The sequence below is a fragment of the Pseudophryne corroboree genome, chromosome 10, assembly GCF_028390025.1.
Source record: "Pseudophryne corroboree isolate aPseCor3 chromosome 10, aPseCor3.hap2, whole genome shotgun sequence".
NCBI lineage: Eukaryota > Metazoa > Chordata > Amphibia > Anura > Myobatrachidae > Pseudophryne > Pseudophryne corroboree.
The window spans coordinates 101,344,634-101,366,119 of NC_086453.1; the positions used below are offsets into that span (position 1 = coordinate 101,344,634).

The 21,486-nt window shown below is 47.4% G+C and overlaps 1 protein-coding gene across 2 annotated transcripts in view; it reads right to left on the reverse strand.

The window, feature by feature from the left end:
- LIG1 (DNA ligase 1) overlaps positions 1-21,486 on the reverse strand; it is a 359,710-nt gene that overhangs the window by 91,282 nt on the left and 246,942 nt on the right. For both annotated transcript variants that reach the window (XM_063942666.1, XM_063942665.1), the window contains 3 exons: positions 14,445-14,611; positions 3,704-3,780; positions 3,530-3,621 (listed from right to left, as the gene is read on the reverse strand). In XM_063942666.1, coding sequence (XP_063798736.1) covers positions 3,530-3,621; positions 3,704-3,780; positions 14,445-14,611 — 336 coding nt within the window. The remainder of the gene's footprint in view (positions 1-3,529; positions 3,622-3,703; positions 3,781-14,444; positions 14,612-21,486) is intronic.

Genomic DNA, 21,486 nt, shown 5'->3' on the forward strand with positions numbered 1-21,486 from the left:
TGAGTGACTCCATCTTGAACTTGAATTTCTTTATGTACAGGTTCAAGGATTTCAGATTTAGAATAGGCCTTACCGAACCGTCCGGTTTCGGTACCACAAATAGTGTGGAATAATACCCCTTTCCCTGTTGTAGGAGGGGTACCTTGACTATCACCTGCTGAGAATACAGCTTGTGAATGGCTTCCAAAACCGACGTCCTTTCTGAGGGAGACGTTGGTAAAGCAGACTTTAGGAACCGGCGAGGGGGAGACCTTTCGAACTCCAGCATGTAACCCTGAGATACTATCTGCAGGACCCACGGGTCCACTTGTGAGTGAACCCATTGATTGCTGAAAATCTTGAGTCGACCCCCCACCGTTCCTGAGTCCGCTTGTAAAGCCCCAGCGTCATGCTGATGGCTTTGTAGAAGCCGGGGCGGGCTTCTGTTCCTGGGCAGGGGCTGCTTGCTGCCCTTTCTTACCCTTTCCTCTGCCTCGCGGCAGATAAGACTGTCCTTTTGGTCGCTTTTTATAGGAGCGAAAGGACTGCGGCTGAAAAGACGGTGTCTTTTTCTGTTGGGAGGGGGTCTGAGGTAAAAAAGTGGATTTGCCGGCAGTTGTCGTGGCCACCAGGTCCGAAAGACCGACCCCAAACAATTCCTCTCCTTTATATGGCAATACTTCCATATGCCTCTTGGAATCCGCATCACCTGACCACTGTCGCGTCCATAAACTTCTTCTGGCAGATATGGACATCGCGCTTACTCTTGATGCTAGAGTACAAACATCCCTCTGAGCATCTCGCATATAAAGGAAAGCATCCTTTAATTGCTCTAGAGTCAATAAAATACTGTCCCTATCCAGGGTATCAATATTTTCAGTCAGAGAATCCAACCACACTACCCCAGCACTGCACATCCAGGCTGAGGCTATTGCCGGTCGCAGTATAACACCAGTATGTGTGTATATACTCTTCAGTGTAGTTTCCAGCCTCCTATCTGCTGGATCCTTGAGGGCGGCCGTATCAGGAGACGGCAACGCCACTTGCTTTGATAAACGTGTGAGCGCCTTATCCACCCTAGGGGGTGTTTCCCAGCGCGCCCTAACCTCTGGTGGGAAAGGGTATAATGCCAATAACTTCTTGGAAATTAGCAGTTTTCTATCGGGGTTAACCCACGCTTCATCACACACGTCATTCAATTCCTCTGATTCTGGAAAAAATACAGGTAGTTTTTTCACCCCCCACATAATACCCCTTTTTGAGGTACCAGCAGTATCAGAGATCTGCAAAGCCTCCTTCATTGCCGTGATCATATAACGTGTGGCCCTATTGGAAAATACGTTTGTTTCTTCACCGTCGACACTAGATTCATCTGTGTCGGTACCCGTGTCGACTGACTGAGGTAAAGGACGTTTTACAGCCCCTGACGGTGTCTGAGACGCCTGAACCGGTACTAACTGGTTTGCCGGGCGTCTTATTTCGTCAACTGACTTTTGTAATGTGCTGACATTATCACGTAATTCCATAACTAAAGCCATCCATTCCGGTGTCGACTCCCTAGGGGGTGACATTACCATCATCGGCAATTGCTCTGCCTCCACACCAACATCGTCCTCATACATGTCGACACACACGTACCGACACACAGCAGCCACACAGGGAATGCTCTAATCGAAGACAGGACCCCCTAGCCCTTTGGGGAGACAGAGGGAGAGTTTGCCAGCACACACCAAAAGCGCTATAAATGTATATAAACAACCCTAGAAGGTGTTGTTTACTATATATGCGCTCTTAATATATAAATATCGCCAATTTATGCCCCCCTTCTCTTTGTTACCCTGTTTCTGTAGTGCAGTGCAGGGGAGAGACCTGGGAGCCTTCCTCACCAGCGGAGCTGAGCAGGAAAATGGCGCTGAGTGCTGAGGAGAATAAGCTCCGCCCCTTTTTCGGTGGGCTTTTCCCCGGTTTTTAAGAAACTGGCCTGGGTTAAAATACATACATATAGCCTTAATGGCTATATGTGATGTATTTATTTTGCCACTAAAGGTAATTATATTGCTGCCCAGGGCGCCCCCAGCAGCGCCCTGCACCCTCCGTGACTGAGTCAGTGAGCCGTGTGACAACAATGGCGCACAGCTGCCGTGCTGTGCGCTACCTTCAAGAAGACTGAGGAGTCTTCTGCCGCCTGCTTTCCGGACCTCCGTTCTGCCGTCTCTTCAGCGTCTGTAAGGGGGATCGGCGGCGCGGCTCCGGGACGAACCCCAGGCTGACCTGTGTTCCGACTCCCTCTGGAGCTAAGTGTCCAGTAGCCTAAGACTCCAATCCATCCTGCACGCAGGTGAGTTGGAAATCTCTCCCCTAAGTCCCTCGATGCAGTGATCCTGTTGCCAGCAGGAATCACTGAGATTGAAACCTAAAAAAAAACTTTTCTAAACAGCTCTTTAGGAGAGCCACCTAGATTGCACCCTCTCGGACGGGCACAAAAACCTAACTGAGGCTTGGAGGAGGGTCATAGGGGGAGGAGCCAGTACGCACCATGTGACCTAAAAGCTTTTTTAGATGTGCCCTGTCTCCTGCGGAGCCCGCTATTCCCCATGGTCCTGACGGAGTCCCAGCATCCACTAGGACGTTAGAGAAAAGAAATTAACCAATTAAGGATGAATTTAGGATAATAACACATGGTATTTAAACCCCATTGAGGAGTCTGCATACTATCCAGGCTTGAAAAAGGTAGTTTAACTTGAAACGCGTTGCTTGGACTGCATGCAATACTGAAGTGACACAGAAGGGGCCAGCTCTCACTGAAACTGAGAAAGCCTACTGCGGTGGTGCCGAGCTTCTCAGCCCGGGACTTGCTCTGTACAAACAGCTAGCCCACTGCAGCATCTCCAATTGGTGAGAGACAGATACCACTCCATTGTTTGAGAGACTGACATCACTTCATTGCTTGATGCATTTCTGTGATTCATGTTATTTATTTTTTGAGTGTTGTGTTATCATTGTGGAAGATTTTATTGCTGCTATATGCATTGTGCACTTTGTATTTTATAAAATAAAAATGCTTTTAATATAATCTCTGTTGGGGCATCTACGAGGATATTTTAGCACCAGCCTATATACCGAAATATATATTTTGGTTCTAATGTGGAAGTTGGTGCTCATTCCTACAAGGTATATAGGGGGGGCAGCTTCATATCCTCCTTACTGTGCATTTAGTGGTGTACACATTACAATTGGTGATCAACACACACTCCATGGTACAGAGCTCAGAAGGCACTCCCAAATCTGATGCATACGCCTGTTGGATTGCTAAAATACAGTTTTAAGATGCACAAAAAAAGAAGACAGAGGAACAAAATCGGTTTCACAGCTTGCCAAGTCATTTTACAAACCACATCTATGAAATAGAGTAAATGTGGGCACCTGTCTACAAGAAAGCCGTTGCAAGCTTCAGTGGATTCTCTGTTAGAATCCTGGCAAAAGTGGCCTTTAAATATGGTTATCTGGATCAAGTGCTCCTATTTATTTAATAATCCTAGCCCTTACTCACCTTGGTCAGGTGGGGTAAGGCACACCGCCTGCGCAATAGAGGAGAGAACGGACTGCTCTGCCAACCCTATTCGAAGTTTTCCTCCCAGAGATCTAAGGAGAATAGAGGAGATCAATAACTATAACAATAAAAAAAGAGAACACAGAAATAAATCTAACTATACACAATACATACCTAGCAATATAGCGTGCTTCAGAAAACCTGCATGCCACAAACAATCCTTTAATGATATCAATCTTCTTATTCATAGACTGAAATAAAGGAGGTATATATTATAATCACAAAGAACCCCCCCCCCAAAAAAAAACACACCATGTTTTCAAGAAATCACTACTCTACATTATATAAATGCTATGATATAACTCACACACATAGATGCACCCGCACATATACTATACCGTTTATATATTTACTGTAGATTACTTCTTGTAGGACATAGAGTTTTATGTTGCTACCCTTCACCCACACAATGAGTATTAAATTGAGGAATGGCACCATTCCCCTTAGGAGTATACATGGCATGACATTAAAGGGATAAACCCAGATCAGTACACACCAAGTCATCTTCCAACAACAAACTTGTGGGACTCTCACTGGACCAACAGTACTTGTACTAACCATCTGAGGACCTGCCAAGTATCAAACTTTGGGGCAGAAGTATTAACCTGGAGAAGGCATAAGGAAGTGACAAACCAGTGATATGTGCAAAGTGATAAATGCACCAGCCAATCAGCTCCTAACTGTTCATTTACATATTGGAGCTGATTGGCTGGTGTGTTTATCACCTGGCATTTCTCACTGGTTTATCACTTCCTTATGCCACCTCCAGGTTAATATACTGTATCTGCCCCTTTGTGTGCTCATGAGAACTGCTGCATAGATTTATTTTAATATTGTGTTTTTATACCTTTAGTTTTTGCATCTTGCATCTATACCTTGTAACACCAAGATGGCTGCATCACCTTTTGCATGCTCCTGATCATCTCCATAAAACAGCTGATATTCACCACAACTGACCTATAAATCATCGTAAATATCCAAGGACTTACCTTTAACTTGTTCTACTCTACGCGGACATCTGATCAAAACCAACGGATTGCATTCCTGCGCTGAGATACACACTAGATTGAAACCTCTGCAACTCTCCACTTAGAAGTCCTTCAGTTTGGAATCTACTGTGCTCTGCATTGGACATCCCAGACAAGGTACTGTGAACTACAACCTATATTTGGCTCCATCCAGCCCCTCACTTAGACATCATTCACCTCTGTTCTCTGAGCAAAAAAATAGGATTTTGGTACTTACCAGGTAAATCCTTTTCTTTGAATCCATAGGGGGCACTGGAGTACTCTTGGGATATGGACGGGCTTCCGTAGGAACAGCACTGAATATTTAAATTTAGAACACTCCACCCCTCCATATCCCCGAGCACCTCTCAGTGTTTTTTACTGAGCCGAACAGGAACTATAGAGATGTTGACAATGGAGTATTACATATAACATAACTGACAATAACGAAGTTAACACATAACGTTACTGACAACTAAACAGTTGACACCCTAACCAGCACTTGTAATTTGAACCAGTCGGTGAAAGTGTGTTACCATAAGATCCTCAGAACTCACCACAACTAGGTAAAACTGCTCTGGGTGGGCGTCCAGTGCCCCCTATGGATTCAAAGAAAAGGATTTACCTGGTAAGTACCAAAATCCTATTTTCTTTATCATCCACTAGGGGTCACTGGAGTACTCTTGGGACGTACCAAAGCTTCCCTTGTGGGCGGGAGAGCTGTTTGGCACTTGTAACACTAGGCGGCCAAAGCTAGATGCTGATGCCGCAAACGTATCAAACTTGTAAAAGCGCACAAACGTGTGCACTGAAGACCATGTAGCCGCACGGCAAAGCTGCGTCGTAGAAGCCCCACGACCCGTTGCCCATGAAGTTCCCACAGAACGTGTGGAATGAGCGGTTACTGACGTAGGCGGTTGTAACCTAGCATGAAGGTAAGCCTGATGTATGGTCAGTTTTATCCATCTGGATAAGGTTTGTTTAGACGCTGGCCAACCTATCTTGGCAGCATCATAGAGAACAAACAACGTATCCGTCTTACGAACTGAAGATGTTCGGGATACATAAACGCGTAAAGCGCGTACCACATCAAGAGTTCCAGAATGTGCTGTCAACACAGGAACTACTATTGGTTGATTGATGTGAAAAGATGACACTACCTTGGGTAAGAAGGCGGGATTCGTCCGAAGTTCCGCTCTGTCATCATGAAACACCAAATACGGTGCCTTGCATGACAAGGCACCCAAATCTGAAACACGCCTTGCCGAAGCTAAGGCTAGAAGAAAAATTGTTTTCCAAGTGAGAAACTTTATATCCACTTGCTGTAAGGGTTCAAAATATGAAGACTGTAAGAACTCTAAAACCAGATTCAAGTCCCATGGCGCTGTAGGTGGAATGAATGGAGGCTGTACTCTGAGGACACCTTGGAGAAAAGTGCGTATAGACGGCAATAGAGCCAATCTTCTTTGAAAGTAAATTGACAAAGCAGATACCTGCACCTTTAGTGTAGATAAACGCAGTCCTCCATCTAACCCTGTTTGTAGAAATAACAAAAGGCGGGATAACTTGAAAGAGGATGTCGGAAACTTCAGAGCTTCACACCAACCTATATAGGCACGCCATATTCTGTAATAATGAGCTGCCGTAACCGGCTTCCTAGCTCGTAACATGGTTGGTATAACCGAATCTGGAATGCCCTCTCTTCTTAAGAGGGCGGTCTCAACAGCCACCCCGTCAAACGCAGCCGCGCTAAATCGGGGTAAAGGAACGGACCCTGTTGTAACAGGTCTGGACGCAGTGAGAGCGGCCAAGGATCGTCTGCGAGTAGTCCTCGGAGATCCGAGAACCAAGCTCTCCGAGGCCAATGAGGCGCCACTAGTATGACTGTGACCGACTCTCTTTTGATCCGTTTTAGCACCAGAGGGAGCAACGGAAACGGTGGAAACAGATACACAAGACTGTACGGCCACGCGACAGTGAGAGCATCCACTGCCACTGCCTTTGGATCTCTTGTTCTGGACACATACTGGAACGTTTGGTGATTGTGTCGAGACGCCATCAGGTCCACCTGAGGATAACCCCATCGCTGAACCAACATGTGAAACACTTCTGGATTTAATGCCCATTCGCCTGGATGAAAATCCCGACGACTGAGATAATCCGCTTCCCAGTTGTCCACTCCCGGAATGAACACGGCCGACAATATCACCTGGTGACATTCCGCCCAATTGAGGATTCGAGCTACTTCCCGCATTGCCATGCGGCTTCTCGTTCCTCCTTGTTTGTTGATGTATGCGACCGCCGTCGCATTGTCCGACTGCACTTGGACAGGTTGAGAGCGAATCATGTGCACTGCTTGTCGTAGCGCATTGTAAATTGCGCGGAGTTCTAGAACATTTATAGACAGCAATTTCTCGTGATCCGCCCAGAGACCCTGGAGCTGACAATTTTGAATTACCACTCCCCAACCTCTGAGACTGGCGTCCGTAGTTAGAATTATCCAATTCCAACCTCCGAACCGTCTTCCTGCGGTTAAATTGTGTTCCTTGAGCCACCAGAGCAGAGATACTCTTGCTGTTGGCGACAACCTCACCCTGTGGTGAATCTGCAGATGCGAGCCCGACCACTGGGCAAGCACATTCAGTTGAAATGGACGAGAGTGAAATCTTCCGAACTGAAGCGCCTCGAAAGCTGCCACCATTGTGCCTAAGAGGCGAATGCACAAGTGTACCGACACTGTGCGTGGCTTCAGCACTAATTGTACTAAATGGCGCAGAATTTGTACTTTCTGCTGTGGTAGGTAAATTCTTTGATTGACCGTATCGAGAATCATACCTAGGAACTGAAGGCGTTGAGACGGAATTAGATGTGATTTCTTGAAATTGACAATCCAACCGTGGTGAACCAGTACATCGTATGTTTGCAGCGCATGTTGGAGAAGTATCTGTTGAGACGGAGCTTTGATGAGCAGATCGTCTAAATATGGAACTATTGTCACTCCTAGGGATCTGAGATGAGCTATCATCACAGACATCACTTTGGTGAATACCCGAGGCGCTGATGACAGGCCAAACGGTAGAGCCTGAAACTGGTTATGGTTCTGGCGTATTGCAAACCGTAAGAATTTCTGATGAGGCTGCCAAATTGGAATGTGTAAGTACGCATCCTTGAGGTCTAGCGCAATCATAAATTCCTTTGGCTCTAAACCCGCAATCACCGAACGTAGAGACTCCATCTTGAATCTGTAGTAAGTTACGTACTGATTGAGCCCCTTTAAGTTCAATATTGGTCTGACTGAGCCATCCGGCTTCGGTACCACAAACAGACTTGAATAATAACCCTGACCCTGTTGGTGTACAGGGACCGGAATCAAAACTGCCGAATCCAGTAGGGACTGAATGGCAATTTGCAGAACCGTCCTCTTGTCGTCCGACAGAGGCAATCCTGTCTTGAAAAACCGCAGAGGCGGAAGACAGTCGAACTCTATTTTGTAACCTTTTAACACTAAATTGCGGATCCACCCATCCGCGGATGTGTGGAACCACGCCACATGGAACGTCTGAAGGCGTGCTCCCACAATTGGAGAACCGAGATGGGCTGGTAGCCCGTCATGCCACTGGCTTGTCGGTAACCTTAGCGTCCTGGCGAGTTGTGTTGGTTTGTTGGAAACCACGTCCGCGACCACGTCTAGCAGGCGTGGCTGATCCTCTGCCACGTCCTCGAAAGGGCTGAGGTCTAAAGGATTTGAACGAAGGTCCAGCGTACCTTCTTCTTGGAACCGGTGGAGGCAATGGTAAGAAAACAGACTTACCTCCCGTAGCCTCCGCAATCCATGCGTCCAATTCTGGACCAAACAACTTCTTGCCATCGTAAGGCAACGCCTCTATACTTCGTTTGACCTCTGCCTCCGCATGATAAGCACGCAGCCAGAGTGCTCTTCGTGCCGTAACTAGCGACGATGAAATACGAGAAGTGAGCTGACAGACGTCAGTAGACGCTGTACAGAGATACTCTACAGCCTCAATCATTTGATTTACAAGAATTATCAGGTTTTCGTCATGTAAGGCAGATTTGAGTTCTGTAAGCCATATTATGAGCGCCTTAGTGACCCAAATGCCAACCAATCCAGGTCTTAGCATCACACCTGCTGCTACATACATGGATTTTAGCATAGTTTCTATCTTGCGATCTGAAGGATCTTTAAGCGTAGTAGCTGCCGGCACTAGTATGGTTAATTTCTTGGTAAGCTTGGACACTGACGAATCAACTATTGGTGGATTCTCCCATGTACACGTTACCGAGTCTGGAAACGGATAACTAGACTTAAATCTGCGAGGTATAGAAAACCGTTTATCTGGATTCTGTCGTGTTTCTACTAACATCTGATTTAGAGAATCCGACACAGGAAAACTTATTGGCGTCTTCCGTCGTTTCGTAAATACGACCTGATCATTTGTGAGAGGCTCCTCAGTTTCAGGAAACCTCAGAGACTGACGTACCGCTCTGATGAGATCATCAATGCCGGAACTGTTAAAATCCTCGCCATCTGACTCCACTTCGCCCTCCTCACCCTCACCTTGTTCCGTGAGGTCTGGCATGGAATCGTCAGAATGCAACATAGCAGAAACTGGAAAATCATAAGACATATGAAATGCATGCCGTTTACCCAAAATGGATTTGGACCTTACGCAAGGCTGAGACGGCTCCGGTAGTTCTGACGGCCTCACCCTAGACTCAGATCTTACCGTTTCCCGCTCCCGACGAGCGGCGGTCAATTCTGATTGTAACCTATCCAGTACATTTACTAACATACCCCACGGAGGGTCCGGTGAGGAAATTGGTTGTAAAACTGGAGCAGAAATGGTATTCTGAACCGAATCCACAACACATACTGTACATGTGGTAGATCCATCCGGTAACACACTGCCACAGACTTTGCAATTATGCTTTTTAGTTTTTGCTGGTGCCTTACTCATTATGGCGACAGACAATACAATACACAAAAAACAGACCCTTGCACGACTCAGTAAAATAGCAGTAAGGTGTCTCTGTATATAAATCTGGCCAAGTGCAGTACACGTGGCCAGTACTATGAAATGTGATCCCAAATTCCCTCTAACACCCCTGCGCCTCCGGTGGAGTAGAGATGTAGGACAGGAACGTTCTGGAAACACAGGAGAAAGACACAGGAAGCATGGTTAAAATGGCTGCCATGCTTATACATATGATCACAGTGCAGTTTCATATTGATATTATTAACAGCCTGTGTAATCATTATAAAACAGCCTCCCTGCCAGTATAAACATCATTATATAGTTATATGTGCTATACTATCCCCAGCCTGTTGCTGCTGTCCTTTCCTCCCCCCTCGCATCTGCTCCATAGCGTGCAGTGCGGGCCGGGCAGCGGCACCCCGGGACCTGGGAACGCGTGTCAGCGCTATGGGACCCGGGCAGCAGCGTTGAAGAGGCGGCCGGAAGTGCGGGAAAAGTGGCGGGCGGACCCGTTGAGAGACTTACGGGTACCCTGTACGAAGCGCCGGAGCAGCGGGAGAAGCGGCGGCCGTACCCTTCAGAGACGCGGGAGCAGTGTAGGACAGTGGCGCTATGTTCCCCGGCGGCCGGAGCCACTGCGGCGTACAGCCGAAAGACACCAGCGCCTTCCCCACACGTCGGGGCGGCAGCGGAAGCTGACCGCCCCGTTCTCCTCACATACCTGAATAGTTGTGGAACACGTCTATGATGAGGCTCCGACGGGGCTTCTTAGTAAGCGCCGGCCAGCCTGTGCACACCAGAACTGTGTGTCTGTGTGGGAGCTCTTTCAGAGAGGCCCGACACGCCCCTGCTGCTATCAGCAGCTGCACTATCCCTGACCCTGCCTTTTGGAAGGGGGAAAGGGATGTAATATAGAAAAATAAAAAGAAAAGAAAAAGAAAAAGAAAAATTCTTCAAAGTAATCGTGACTTCAGTCACAGAGCTGTTGCTACGTCTAGCACAGAAAAAACACAGAGGTGCTCGGGGATATGGAGGGGTGGAGTGTTCTAAATTTAAATATTCAGTGCTGTTCCTACGGAAGCCCGTCCATATCCCAAGAGTACTCCAGGGACCCCTAGTGGATGATAAAGAAATAACTGACTTCTTGCATTAATCAACTAATATACAGCATATTCAGGCTCTGAATCACTGAAGGGTCACTGCTCACTTCAACTTGCAAGAGCCATTCCAAAGGACACATGTTATCACTACCCCCCACAAGAAATTCACTTCAAAGGCCTCTCACACTGAGATCTTTCACACCTACACAACAGGAATTGGATTCTAACACCTCACCACAAGTCTGCTTTTGACTAAATCAGCAACAGAAAAAGAAGTTATTTTATTTACAGTATCACTTGTTTCAAATATACCCATTGTATTAAGGAGCATCAATAGGTTACAGCAACAATGATTATAGCGATTACAATCTAAGATGGCGCCGCAGATGGCTGACTCGGAGCTACGCAGCTCAGCCAAAATACCAGTTTCCCCTTGTTTTCCCTTGTCTACCCCACCGGTGACCAAATACAGCAGGGAAGCCCTCCTTAGTTGGAGCGCTCCCAAGGTGCTTACCACACGTTCGGGCCCGTCGGCGGGCGGATCAGCGGCCCTTGCAGCCCTCGCTGCCCTGTGTGGCAAGGATGCAGACGTTGTGGACACCGAAGTGGATGACCGAGCGGCCGCGCCCCCCCCGCAGCCCAGGTGGCGACTGGCGAATGGATCACCGGCCCCGGAAAGAGAATGACGAAGGCCCTCATGTCGTCCCTAGAAGGACCTGGACTCAGAGGAGAGGCTGTCGCGCAGGCGCCCTAGTGAGGTTGCGGCGGCGAGGGCACCGGTCTGCACTACCCGCGATCCTGCTTTCGAATGTGCGCTCACTGGCAAACAAGTTCGACGAATTGTCCCTCCTTCTGGGCAGCGCAGGGTCAGGCATTACAGGGTCATCCGTCCTCTGCTTTACGGAGACGTGGCTGGACGACCATATTGCGGACAACCCGATGTCTCTGCCGGGCTTCAGTCTCTTCAGGGCCGATCGCTCCAAGGTTCTCTCAGGAAAAACGAAGGGTGGTGGCATCTGCTTCTACATCGACGGATGGTGCACCAATGTCACGATCATAGGCAAATCATGCAGCCCTCACCTGGAGATGCTGAGTATCAACTGCAACCCCTTCTATTCCCCCCGGGAATTTGCCTCAATTGTCCTTGTGGGAGTGTACAGCCCCCCCCCTCGCCTGCGCGAACGAAGCCCTGCACCACCTGGCCATATGTATATCCGACATAGAACAAAAACACCCAGACTCCCTGCTTATAGTACTGGGTTACTTCAACAGAACTAACCTGAGCAAGGAGCTACCTAAGTACAAACAACAAGTCACGTGTCCCACTAGGGAAGGGCGCACCCTTGATCACTGCTACACTACCCTCAAGTCTGCCTTCCGGTCTATCCCGCGTGCTGCACTCGGCCTATCTGACCACTGCCTCGTCCACCTACTCCCTACCTATACACAGAAGCTGAGAGCAGTTAAGCCTGTCGTTAAGAAATGGACCAATGAGGCCAAGATGAAGCTCCAGGCCTGCTTTGACTGCACGGAATGGGGGGTCTTTGAAGCCTCGGCAACCGACCTGAATGACTTGACAGACACTGTCACATCCTACATCAGCTACTGTGAGGACATGTTTGTACCTACCAAGACTTACCGCATTTACAACAACAACAACAACAAGCCCTGGTTCAATGCCCAGCTCAGGCAACTTCGTCGAGCCAAAGAGGAGGCCTATAGCAGCGGTGACAGAGCACTATACAACCGTACTAGGAACTCTCTGACTAAAGGAATCAGGCTAGCAAAAAAGCGGTTCTCGGACAAGCTGACAAATGATCTCTCCACCAATGACCTGTATCTGTATGGAAAGGAATGCAATCCATAACCAACTATAGGAAAACATCAAAGTCCACCGCCATGCACCAAGACCTTGCAGATGAACTAAACCACTTTTATTGCAGGTTCGCAAAAGAAGTCCCCTGCAACCCAAACAATCACCTCTACGATGCTCCGAACACCAACGGCCAACCCCAGGCACTGCAAGTCACCCAAGAAGAGGTGGAGGCATTGTTCAAAAGGACCAAAACCAGGAAAGCTCCGGGTCCTGACGGAGTGTCACCATCTGCCCTAAGAGCATGTGCGGGTCAGCTCGCCTCCATATTCACCAAGATCTTCAATAAATCGCTGGAGCTACAGAAAGTCCCTTCCTGCCTCAAAAGGTCTACTATAGTCCCGGTCCCCAAGAAACCCACTATCACGAACCTGAACGACTACAGGCCGATAGCACTGACGTCTGTGGTCATGAAAACGTTCGAGCGTCTGGTTTTGAATCACCTGAAAACTGTGACTGGCCCCCAACTGGACCCCCTGCAGTTCGCCTATCGCTCGAATCGGTGTGTCGAGGATGCAGTCAACCTGGGCCTGCACTACATTCTACAGCACCTAGACATTCCCGGTACCTACGCGAGGGTCCTGTTTGTCGATTTCAGGTCGGCCTTCAATACAATCGTCCCCAGCATCCTCCACCCCAAATTACTTCGCCTAGGGGTCCCAGAAGCTACCTGTTCCTGGATAATAGACTTCCTGACAGATAGGACACAGGTGGTGAAAGCGGGGGAATTCACCTCTCAAGCGCGGTCCATTAGTACAGGGGCCCCTCAGGGCTGTGTCCTCTCACACCTGCTCTTCTCCCTGTACACAAATGACTGTACCTCAGAGGCGCAATCAGTAAGGATCATCAAATTCGCCGATGACACCACCGTCATCGGCCTCATCAAGGATGGGGACGAATCGGCCTATAGACGGCAAGTAGACCGGCTGGCCCAGTGGTGCATCCACAACAACCTTGACCTCAACCCCCTCAAAACTGTCGAGATGATAGTGGACTTCAGGAAGAAGTCATCTAGTGCACCTCCGCTAACGATTGCTGACAGTGTGGTATCGCTAGTGGACTCCTTCAAGTTTCTAGGGACCACAATCTCCAGGGACCTTAAATGGGGGTCCAACGCTGACGCCACTGTTGGGAAAGCGCAGCAGAGGTTGTTCTTCCTCAGGCAACTAAGGAAGTTCAACATCCCACAGAAGCTCCTGCTCCTCTTCTACTCCACGATTGTGGAGTCGGTACTGTGCTCCTCGATACTCGTATGGTACAGCTCCGCCAGCGCGAGGGACAGATGCAGGCTCCAAAAGGTGGTCAGAACCGCAGAGAAGATTATCGGGGCCGACCTTCCCTCAGTCCAGGACCTGTACTTGTCCAGAGCTAAAAAGCGGGCAATGAAGATAGTAAAAGACCAGCTACACCCCAGCCACAGCATGTTTAACTTGCTTCCTTCAGGCAGGCGTTACAGGGCTGTCCCCGCCAGATCCACCAGAAGCCTCAAAAGTTTCTTTCCCCAAGCTGTCCGCCTGCTGAACTCCAGAACATTGACTGACTAGACGTACATGTAACTAACTTGTGTCCCTATGGTATACCTATCTGTGTAACTTTAATTGCCCCCCCCCCCCCCACACACACACACACACACACACTCCTGCTTACCTGTTACCTACTTGGCTGTTGTATAGAAAACCGAAGACAAATTCCTAGTATACGTAAGTATACCTGGCCAATAAAGCTGATTCTGATATATTTTGCATTCACCATTATCGTGTTGACAGTATGCTCTGTCCATGTCTATGTAAAGCTGAGACAACCAGCTGCCAAAACCTTTGCTGAACAAAAAAAGTGTACAAAAGTTACAATTTGGCTTCTGCACATCACATTAGTACTTACAGCATTGCCAGTCATTTTAGCGATCTCTTTCAGCTTGTTGAAGACTCCTGAAGCAGTCAGTTTCGGAGGTGTAAACATGATGCGCTGATTACTACGACTGCTCTCCGCAACAAGGCCAAGATCCCCCTTTTCTTGTGCCTCAGCCTTAATTTTGTCTAACTGACGACCTGGAAAATAGGTATTTCGCCATTTAGTTGCAGCTAAAGGAAACCAATAGGCAGGAAAGTTGGAACTAAAGGTGACTAATAAGGTAAATCTTTTATCGGTTTGCTGTACAGCCAAACCAAAGATAAAATGTTATATGCTTACGTCTGTTTTTTTTCTTCTCTTTATAATAAGCTTTATGCCGATTGAAGTGAACTTTCAACAATTCAAATTTTATAGTGGACAATAGTATTTCGACAAAATCCTCTATGTAATAAACCACTCTAATGGCATTAAAGTGCATGACCCTTTAAGAAGTTTTTGAAAAGTAGCTGGTAAATTGTTCAAGACCCTAATATGATCCATGTACATCTACATTCAATTCAGTGACCACGAGAGTTGCCTGGTGACAGTTTTTAACAGCTACTGTATTGCAAGTTTCTGGACTGTCCTAGACAAAGATTTGTTATCCAAATATACTTAGTAATAAATATGAGACATCATTTAAACACCATAAACTTCATAATACTACAACTTTATGCAGTAAGTATTACACATTCTAAATTGTATTTCAAGTTGACAAGGCCAAACGGTTTTATTTGGACATAACTATTATAATTACATAATAGTTAATATACTGTAGTAAGGCGCCAACCTACCAAAACTGGTATCTCTGGATGCAAACACATGAAACCTATAGAAACTGGTGAATGTATGATGAGATGACCAGCTGGTGGCCCTACAAACTGCTCAGTCAAGGTGCTATGCTACCAAGTAGGAGCTCACAATCTGGAGGTATGTGCCATGAGAAATCGCGCAGTGTGTAGCGCCCATTAGGCAACCTAAATGGCATAGTAGAAAGCCCCTGTCGTTCACCTCAGGAGATGTAGGTCTAGCTGAAACTGGCCTCCCCAGCCTTAAAGTCAGCCTGAAATTCGGAATCACCTTCTAAACCAAGCCTTTTGCTATGACGATTGTGATTACAACAGCCATGTTGTAACAATGTAGCTGCAGTTAATGCAAGTAAAGAGCATTGGCTAACAGGATAGGACATGGTGGAAGCTGCCAAGACTGAGAATTCCAACGAACCACACACTCCATGGCCAGTCTGGAGCTAGCAGATTATAAAAAAAAAAAAAAAAAAAAAACCTTTTTTTTTTTTTTTTACTTTCTTTAGTACCCTTGAGCGCATGGTCATTGGAGGGAACAAGTAAATGAGACAAATTCCCCATGGCACTGACATCTAACAGAAGCTCCATCAGATTCTTGGAAGATGGATACAGAGCAAATAGATTAATAAAATAGATGGCGGCCAGTATACACAAATAACTGTGTGTGTGTGTGTGTGTGTGTGTGTGTGTGTGCGTGCGTGTGTGTGTGCGTGTGTGTGTGTGCGCGTGTGCGTGTAACAATCCACTTATTAACTTAACATAATGGGAAAACATGAAACAAGAGGATGGAAGATCCTTCTCATGAGGGCAGACATTCTAAATGGGAGTGGAGGAGAGATGGGATTAGGTAGTGGTAAAATAGGCTAATGAGGAAGCGAGTTTTAAGGGACTGTATGGAGCAACAGTAGGGAATTACAATCAACCCTAAAAGAAGATCTTGTGAAAACAAGGGGCTGTCGTCAGACCAAACATACGTGCATTTAACTTGTAATGATGGTTCTGAACCACAAAGCGGAGAAGGCTCTACATGGGAACATGCAAATACCCCTTATTAATGTCCACAGATACCATGAACTTGCTTAGCTCCATAAGGTGTATGACAGATCTCAGAGACACCATCTTGAATCAGTCCACCCTGAGCTGGGTTATCCAATGCTTGCAGTTCAGAATCAGACAAAAAAAAGAAACCCGGCAGGTTTCTGCACCGCAAAGAGATTGACGTAAATCCCCAATCCCTTCTGTCCATCCAGAACTGAAACATATTGTGTGGAGAATAAAGACTGAAAGACTTCCCGCACAGCAAGACCTGTTGCAAAATAGTGCCTGGGAACGGAGACCAAAAGCTCTATTGCAAATCCCTGAATTATGAAACCACTCATCAAGCTGTCTGTGACTGAACCAAACCACAGGTCTAGGAGAGACTCAAACAAGCAACCATACTGCCTTCACAGGCACCGATACTGCTCCTCAGTGCCTCTGTCATCGGAAACAGAGGGTCAGCCACTGTGCTTTGAGCACCCACTCCTAGCATCTGTGCAGTAAGCCCTGGGCAGCAGTCATGGACCAGAGCACAAATAAAACTAAAACACTAACAGGCCCCCGCACTGGCTCGACACTTTAAGTAAACTGCGTGCTTCTAGCAGGCATGAGGTATAGTGTCAGGAGAACAGACAATTGTTAAGAGGGTGTAATTATATTAATTTACCTACAATACTCCATTCAACAGGTTAACCACGTCCCCAAATTGAAGAATTAAAAAAAGTTGGACAGCATTCACAAACAAATTTGCTTGAAGTTATTGTATACCAAATACTAACTAAAACATATCACAGGGTTGTGTTATTGACAAAAAAAAATGTTTTCTTCTTTCATTAAAATGCTCAAGGCAACCGGCAATAATGGGATCTTGACAATATTAGTATGTTCTCGATTATTGTGATCATCTATTTTAATAATGACTGTTCTTTAAAATAACCAGCCCAAAAAGTTGCCACAGTTTTAATGGTTATTACTGCTATGGAAATTGTGTATTCAGTCTTTCAGGTTGAGGTACAGCAACCTATTTTTACATTTTATATGTAGGTTTGCATAGTGCAGTGGTTCTCAACCTCAGTCCTCAAGTACCCCCAACAGTTCATGTTTTCCAGGTCTCCTCACAGGATTGCAAGTGAAATAATTTGCTCCACCTGTGGGTCTTTTATAATGTGTCAGTGAGTAATGAATACACCTGTTCAATTGCTAGGTGACCTGGAAAACATGAACTATTGGGGGTACTTGAGGACCGAGGTTGAGAACCACTGGCACAGTGCATATTTTTTTTCTGGGCTAACAGTAAAGACCGATCTTACCTAAACACTAATAATAGGATTTTAATTACCTACCAGTAAATCCTTTTCTCGTAGTCCATAAGGGAAACTGGGGCATTAGTACGATGGGGTATAGACGGGGTCCAAAGGAGCCAGTGCACTTTAAATTTCTTCAACTGGGTGTGCTGGCTCCTCCCCTCTATGCCCCCTCCCACAGGCAGTAATAGGTAAAATAGTGCCCGAAGGAGAATGGACATACTTGGGAGAAGGAATAAAAACTACGAGTGGTGAGATTCACACACCAGCACACCAATAACACAAATCGACCAGCAACGGGAACAAAACAGCAACAGCTGAACAGGTAACCATATAAGAGAAAACTTGCAGAAAAGTAAACGCACTGAGGCGGACGCCCAATATCCCTTATGGACTACGAGAAAAGGATTTAACAGTAGTTAATTAAAATCCTATTTTCTCTAGCATCCATAAGGGATATTGGGGAATTAGTAAGATGGGGACATCACAAAGCTTCCAGAAAGGGCGGGAATGTGTGGAGAGGTCTGCAGCACCACCTGTCCAAACTGGGTATCCTTTTTGGCCAGGGTATCAAACCTGCAGAACTTCACAAAGCTGTCCTTTCCCGACCAGGTAGCAGCTCGGCACAGTTGCAGGGCCGAGACTCCATGGGCAGCCGCCCAGGAGGACCCCACCGATCTTGTAGAGTGGGCCTTCAGAGACTGTGGAACACGTAAGGCTGGCAACACATAGGACTGTTGGATAGTAAGCCTAAGCCAAAGAGCAATGGACTGCTTAGAAGCAGCAAAAATAAGTAATCCGTCTATCTGATCTGAGCCTTCCTCTTGATATAGATCTTCAAGGCTCACACAGCATCTAATGCCTCCGGAGGAGCAGAAGTGCCAGAACTTGACGGAATCACAATAGGTTGATTCAAGTGGAACGCAGGGACGACCTTCGGCAGGAACTGCTGCCTAGTCCTGAGCTCCGCTCTTTCCTCGTAAAAGACCAAGTAGGGACTTTTACACGATAGGGCCCCCAATTCTGAAACAAGCCTAGCAGAAGCCAGGGCCAATAACATCAGAGTCTTACACGTGAGGTACTTGTCGTCTACCGTCATCAGAGGTTCAAACCAGGAGGACTGTAGAAATTCCAAAACTACATTCAAATCCCAGGGTGCCGTGGGCGGCACAAAAGGAGGTTGTATGTGAAGTACCACTTACAAGAAGGTCTGAACTTCAGGCAACACTGCCAATTTCTTATGGAAAAAAATTGAGAGAGCTGAAATCTGGACCTTAATGGAACCCAGATGTAAGTCATTATCCACACCAGCCTGCAGGAAACGTCCCAAGTGGAACTCTGCAGGCGGATACGCGAGTTCCTCGCACCAAGAGACATATCGTCTCCAGATATGATGATAGTGTTTTGACGTCACAGGTTTCCTAGCCTGAACCATGGTAGTCATAACCTTTTTGGAAAGGCCTTTTTGAGCTAGGATGTTCCGCTCAACCTCCATGCCGTCAAATGAAGTCTCCGTAAGTCCGGGTAGACGAACGGTCCTTGTCGAAGAAGAGCTCTTCTTATTAGCAGAGGCCAAGGTTCTTCGACGGACATGTCCAGAAGATCCGCGTACCACGCCTTCTGAGGTCAATCCGTGGCAATCAGAGCACCCTCGGGAGCAATGGAAACGGAGGAAACAGGTAGACCAGCCGGTAAAGGTCAAGGCGACATCAGTGCATCTACAGCCCTCGCCTGAGGATCCCTTGTTCGTGAGCAATACCAGCGAAGCTTCTTGTTGAGTCGAGAAGCCATCATGTCTATTTGTGGGCAGCCCCACCGGTCGATGATCTGCTGAAACACCTGATGGCGGAGCCCCTACTCTTCCTGGGTGGAGATTGTGACTCAGGACGTCCGCTTCCCAGTTGTCTACTCCCGGAATGAAGATTGCGGACATTGCTCTTGCATTTCTTTATGTCCAGAGGAGTATCTGACACCGTCTGCATTGAGGTGCTGCTTTTTGTCCCTCCTTGCCGATTTATGTACGCCATTGCCGTGGCATTGTCCGACTGAATTTGGATCGCGTGATCCCCGAGTAGAGAAGAGGCCTGACGTAGAGCATTGTAGATCGTCCTAAGTTCCAGAATGTTGATCGGAAGTAGGGCTTCATGGGCTGACCACCTGCCCTGGAACTGAGCCCCCTGGATGACAGCTCCCCATCCATCTGTAGTGAGGAGGATCCAATCCTGAATCCCGTAACTTCGACCTTCCAGTAGATTTGAGGACTGCAGCCACCACAGGAGGGAAATCCTGGCCTGAGGTGACAGTTGTATTATCTGGTGCATCTGAAGATGTGATCCGGACCACTTGCTCAAGAGATCCAATAAAAAAGTCCTGGTATGGAACCTTCCATACTAGATTGCCTCGTATGAGGCTACCATTTTCCCCAACAATCTTATACAAAGATGGATGGATATTCGAGTAGGCCGGAGAACCAGTCGGACCATCTCCTGTTGTGTTCTTGCTTTGTCATCTGGGAGGAACACTTTCTGGGCCACAGTATGCAGCAACATTCCCAGGAACAGGAGCCGCTGAGTTGGCTCCAGGTGTGACTTCTGTAAATTGAGGATCCACCCATGGTGTGATAGAAGTTGGATAGTGTGGTCTATATGGAGCAATAACAGCTCCCTGGACTTCGCCTTTATCAAGAGATCGTCCAAATAAGGGACAATATGGACCCCCTGGACCCGGAGCTGGAACCTCATCTCTGCCATCACCTTCGTGAACACACTCGGAGCTGTGGACAGGCCAAAGGGTAGCGCCTGGAACTGGTAGTGATCGTTCAGCAGGGCAAACCTCAGGTAAGTCTGGTGAGGAGGCCAAATCGGGATATGGAGATAGGTGTCCTTTATATCCAGAGAGACCATGAACTCCCGTTCTTCCAGGCGCGCAATCACTGCTTGCAAGGATTCCATCTTGAACTTGAAAACCTTTAGGTAAGTGTTCACAAGGATTTTTTATTCAAAATGGGCCTTACCGAACCATCCGGTTTCGGTACCACAAACAGGTTGGAGAAGTAACCCTTTACCTGTTGTTGCAGTGGCACTGGAACAATGGCTTGGGACTGGACCAATTCTAGTATGGCCTGTTACAGCGTAAGACGCGTATCCTCCAAAGCTGATAAGCTTCATTTGAAAAATCGTTGGGGAGGAGCACCGTCGAACTCCAGCTTGTAGCCCTGAGAAATGAGGTCCTTTAGCCAAGTATCCGGGCAGGAGCATTCCCAGCTGCGGCTGAAGTGACGCAGCCGAGCTCAGACCTCGAGATCCCCTCGGGGGGGGGGGGGGGGGGCACCATCATGCTCTGGTCCTGAGAACCTGCGGTTGCTGGTTTTCTCGTCTTACCTCTGGTACCTCTAGCTGCATTGGAGGCACCTCTGGCCCTAGATTTAAATCTGTAAATACGAAAGGACTGGGCAGACGGCCCCGGGTGGGAACGTCTAGCCGGTGGGGCCTCAGAGGGAAGAAACATGGATTTCCCCCGCAGTAACTTTAGAAATCCATGTACCCAATTCCCCCCCGAAGAGCCAATCCCCTGAAAAAGGAAGAGACTCTACACTGTACTTGAACTCTGCGTCTGCTATCCACTGACGCAACCACAAAGCTCTGCACGCCGACACTGCCATAGCAGTGATCCGAGCATTAATATTGCCCATCTCCTTGAGAGAGTCACACAGGATGCGTGCAGTGTCTTGAATGTGTTTTAGGAGAGTCACTGTAGTGACCAGAGACATATCCCCCGAGAGGCCCTCTTGAATTTGAGTAGCCCACGTATGAATGGCATGAGCCATCCAGCAAACCGCTATGACCGGTCTTTGTGATATACCAGCCGCTGTGTAAATAGACTTCA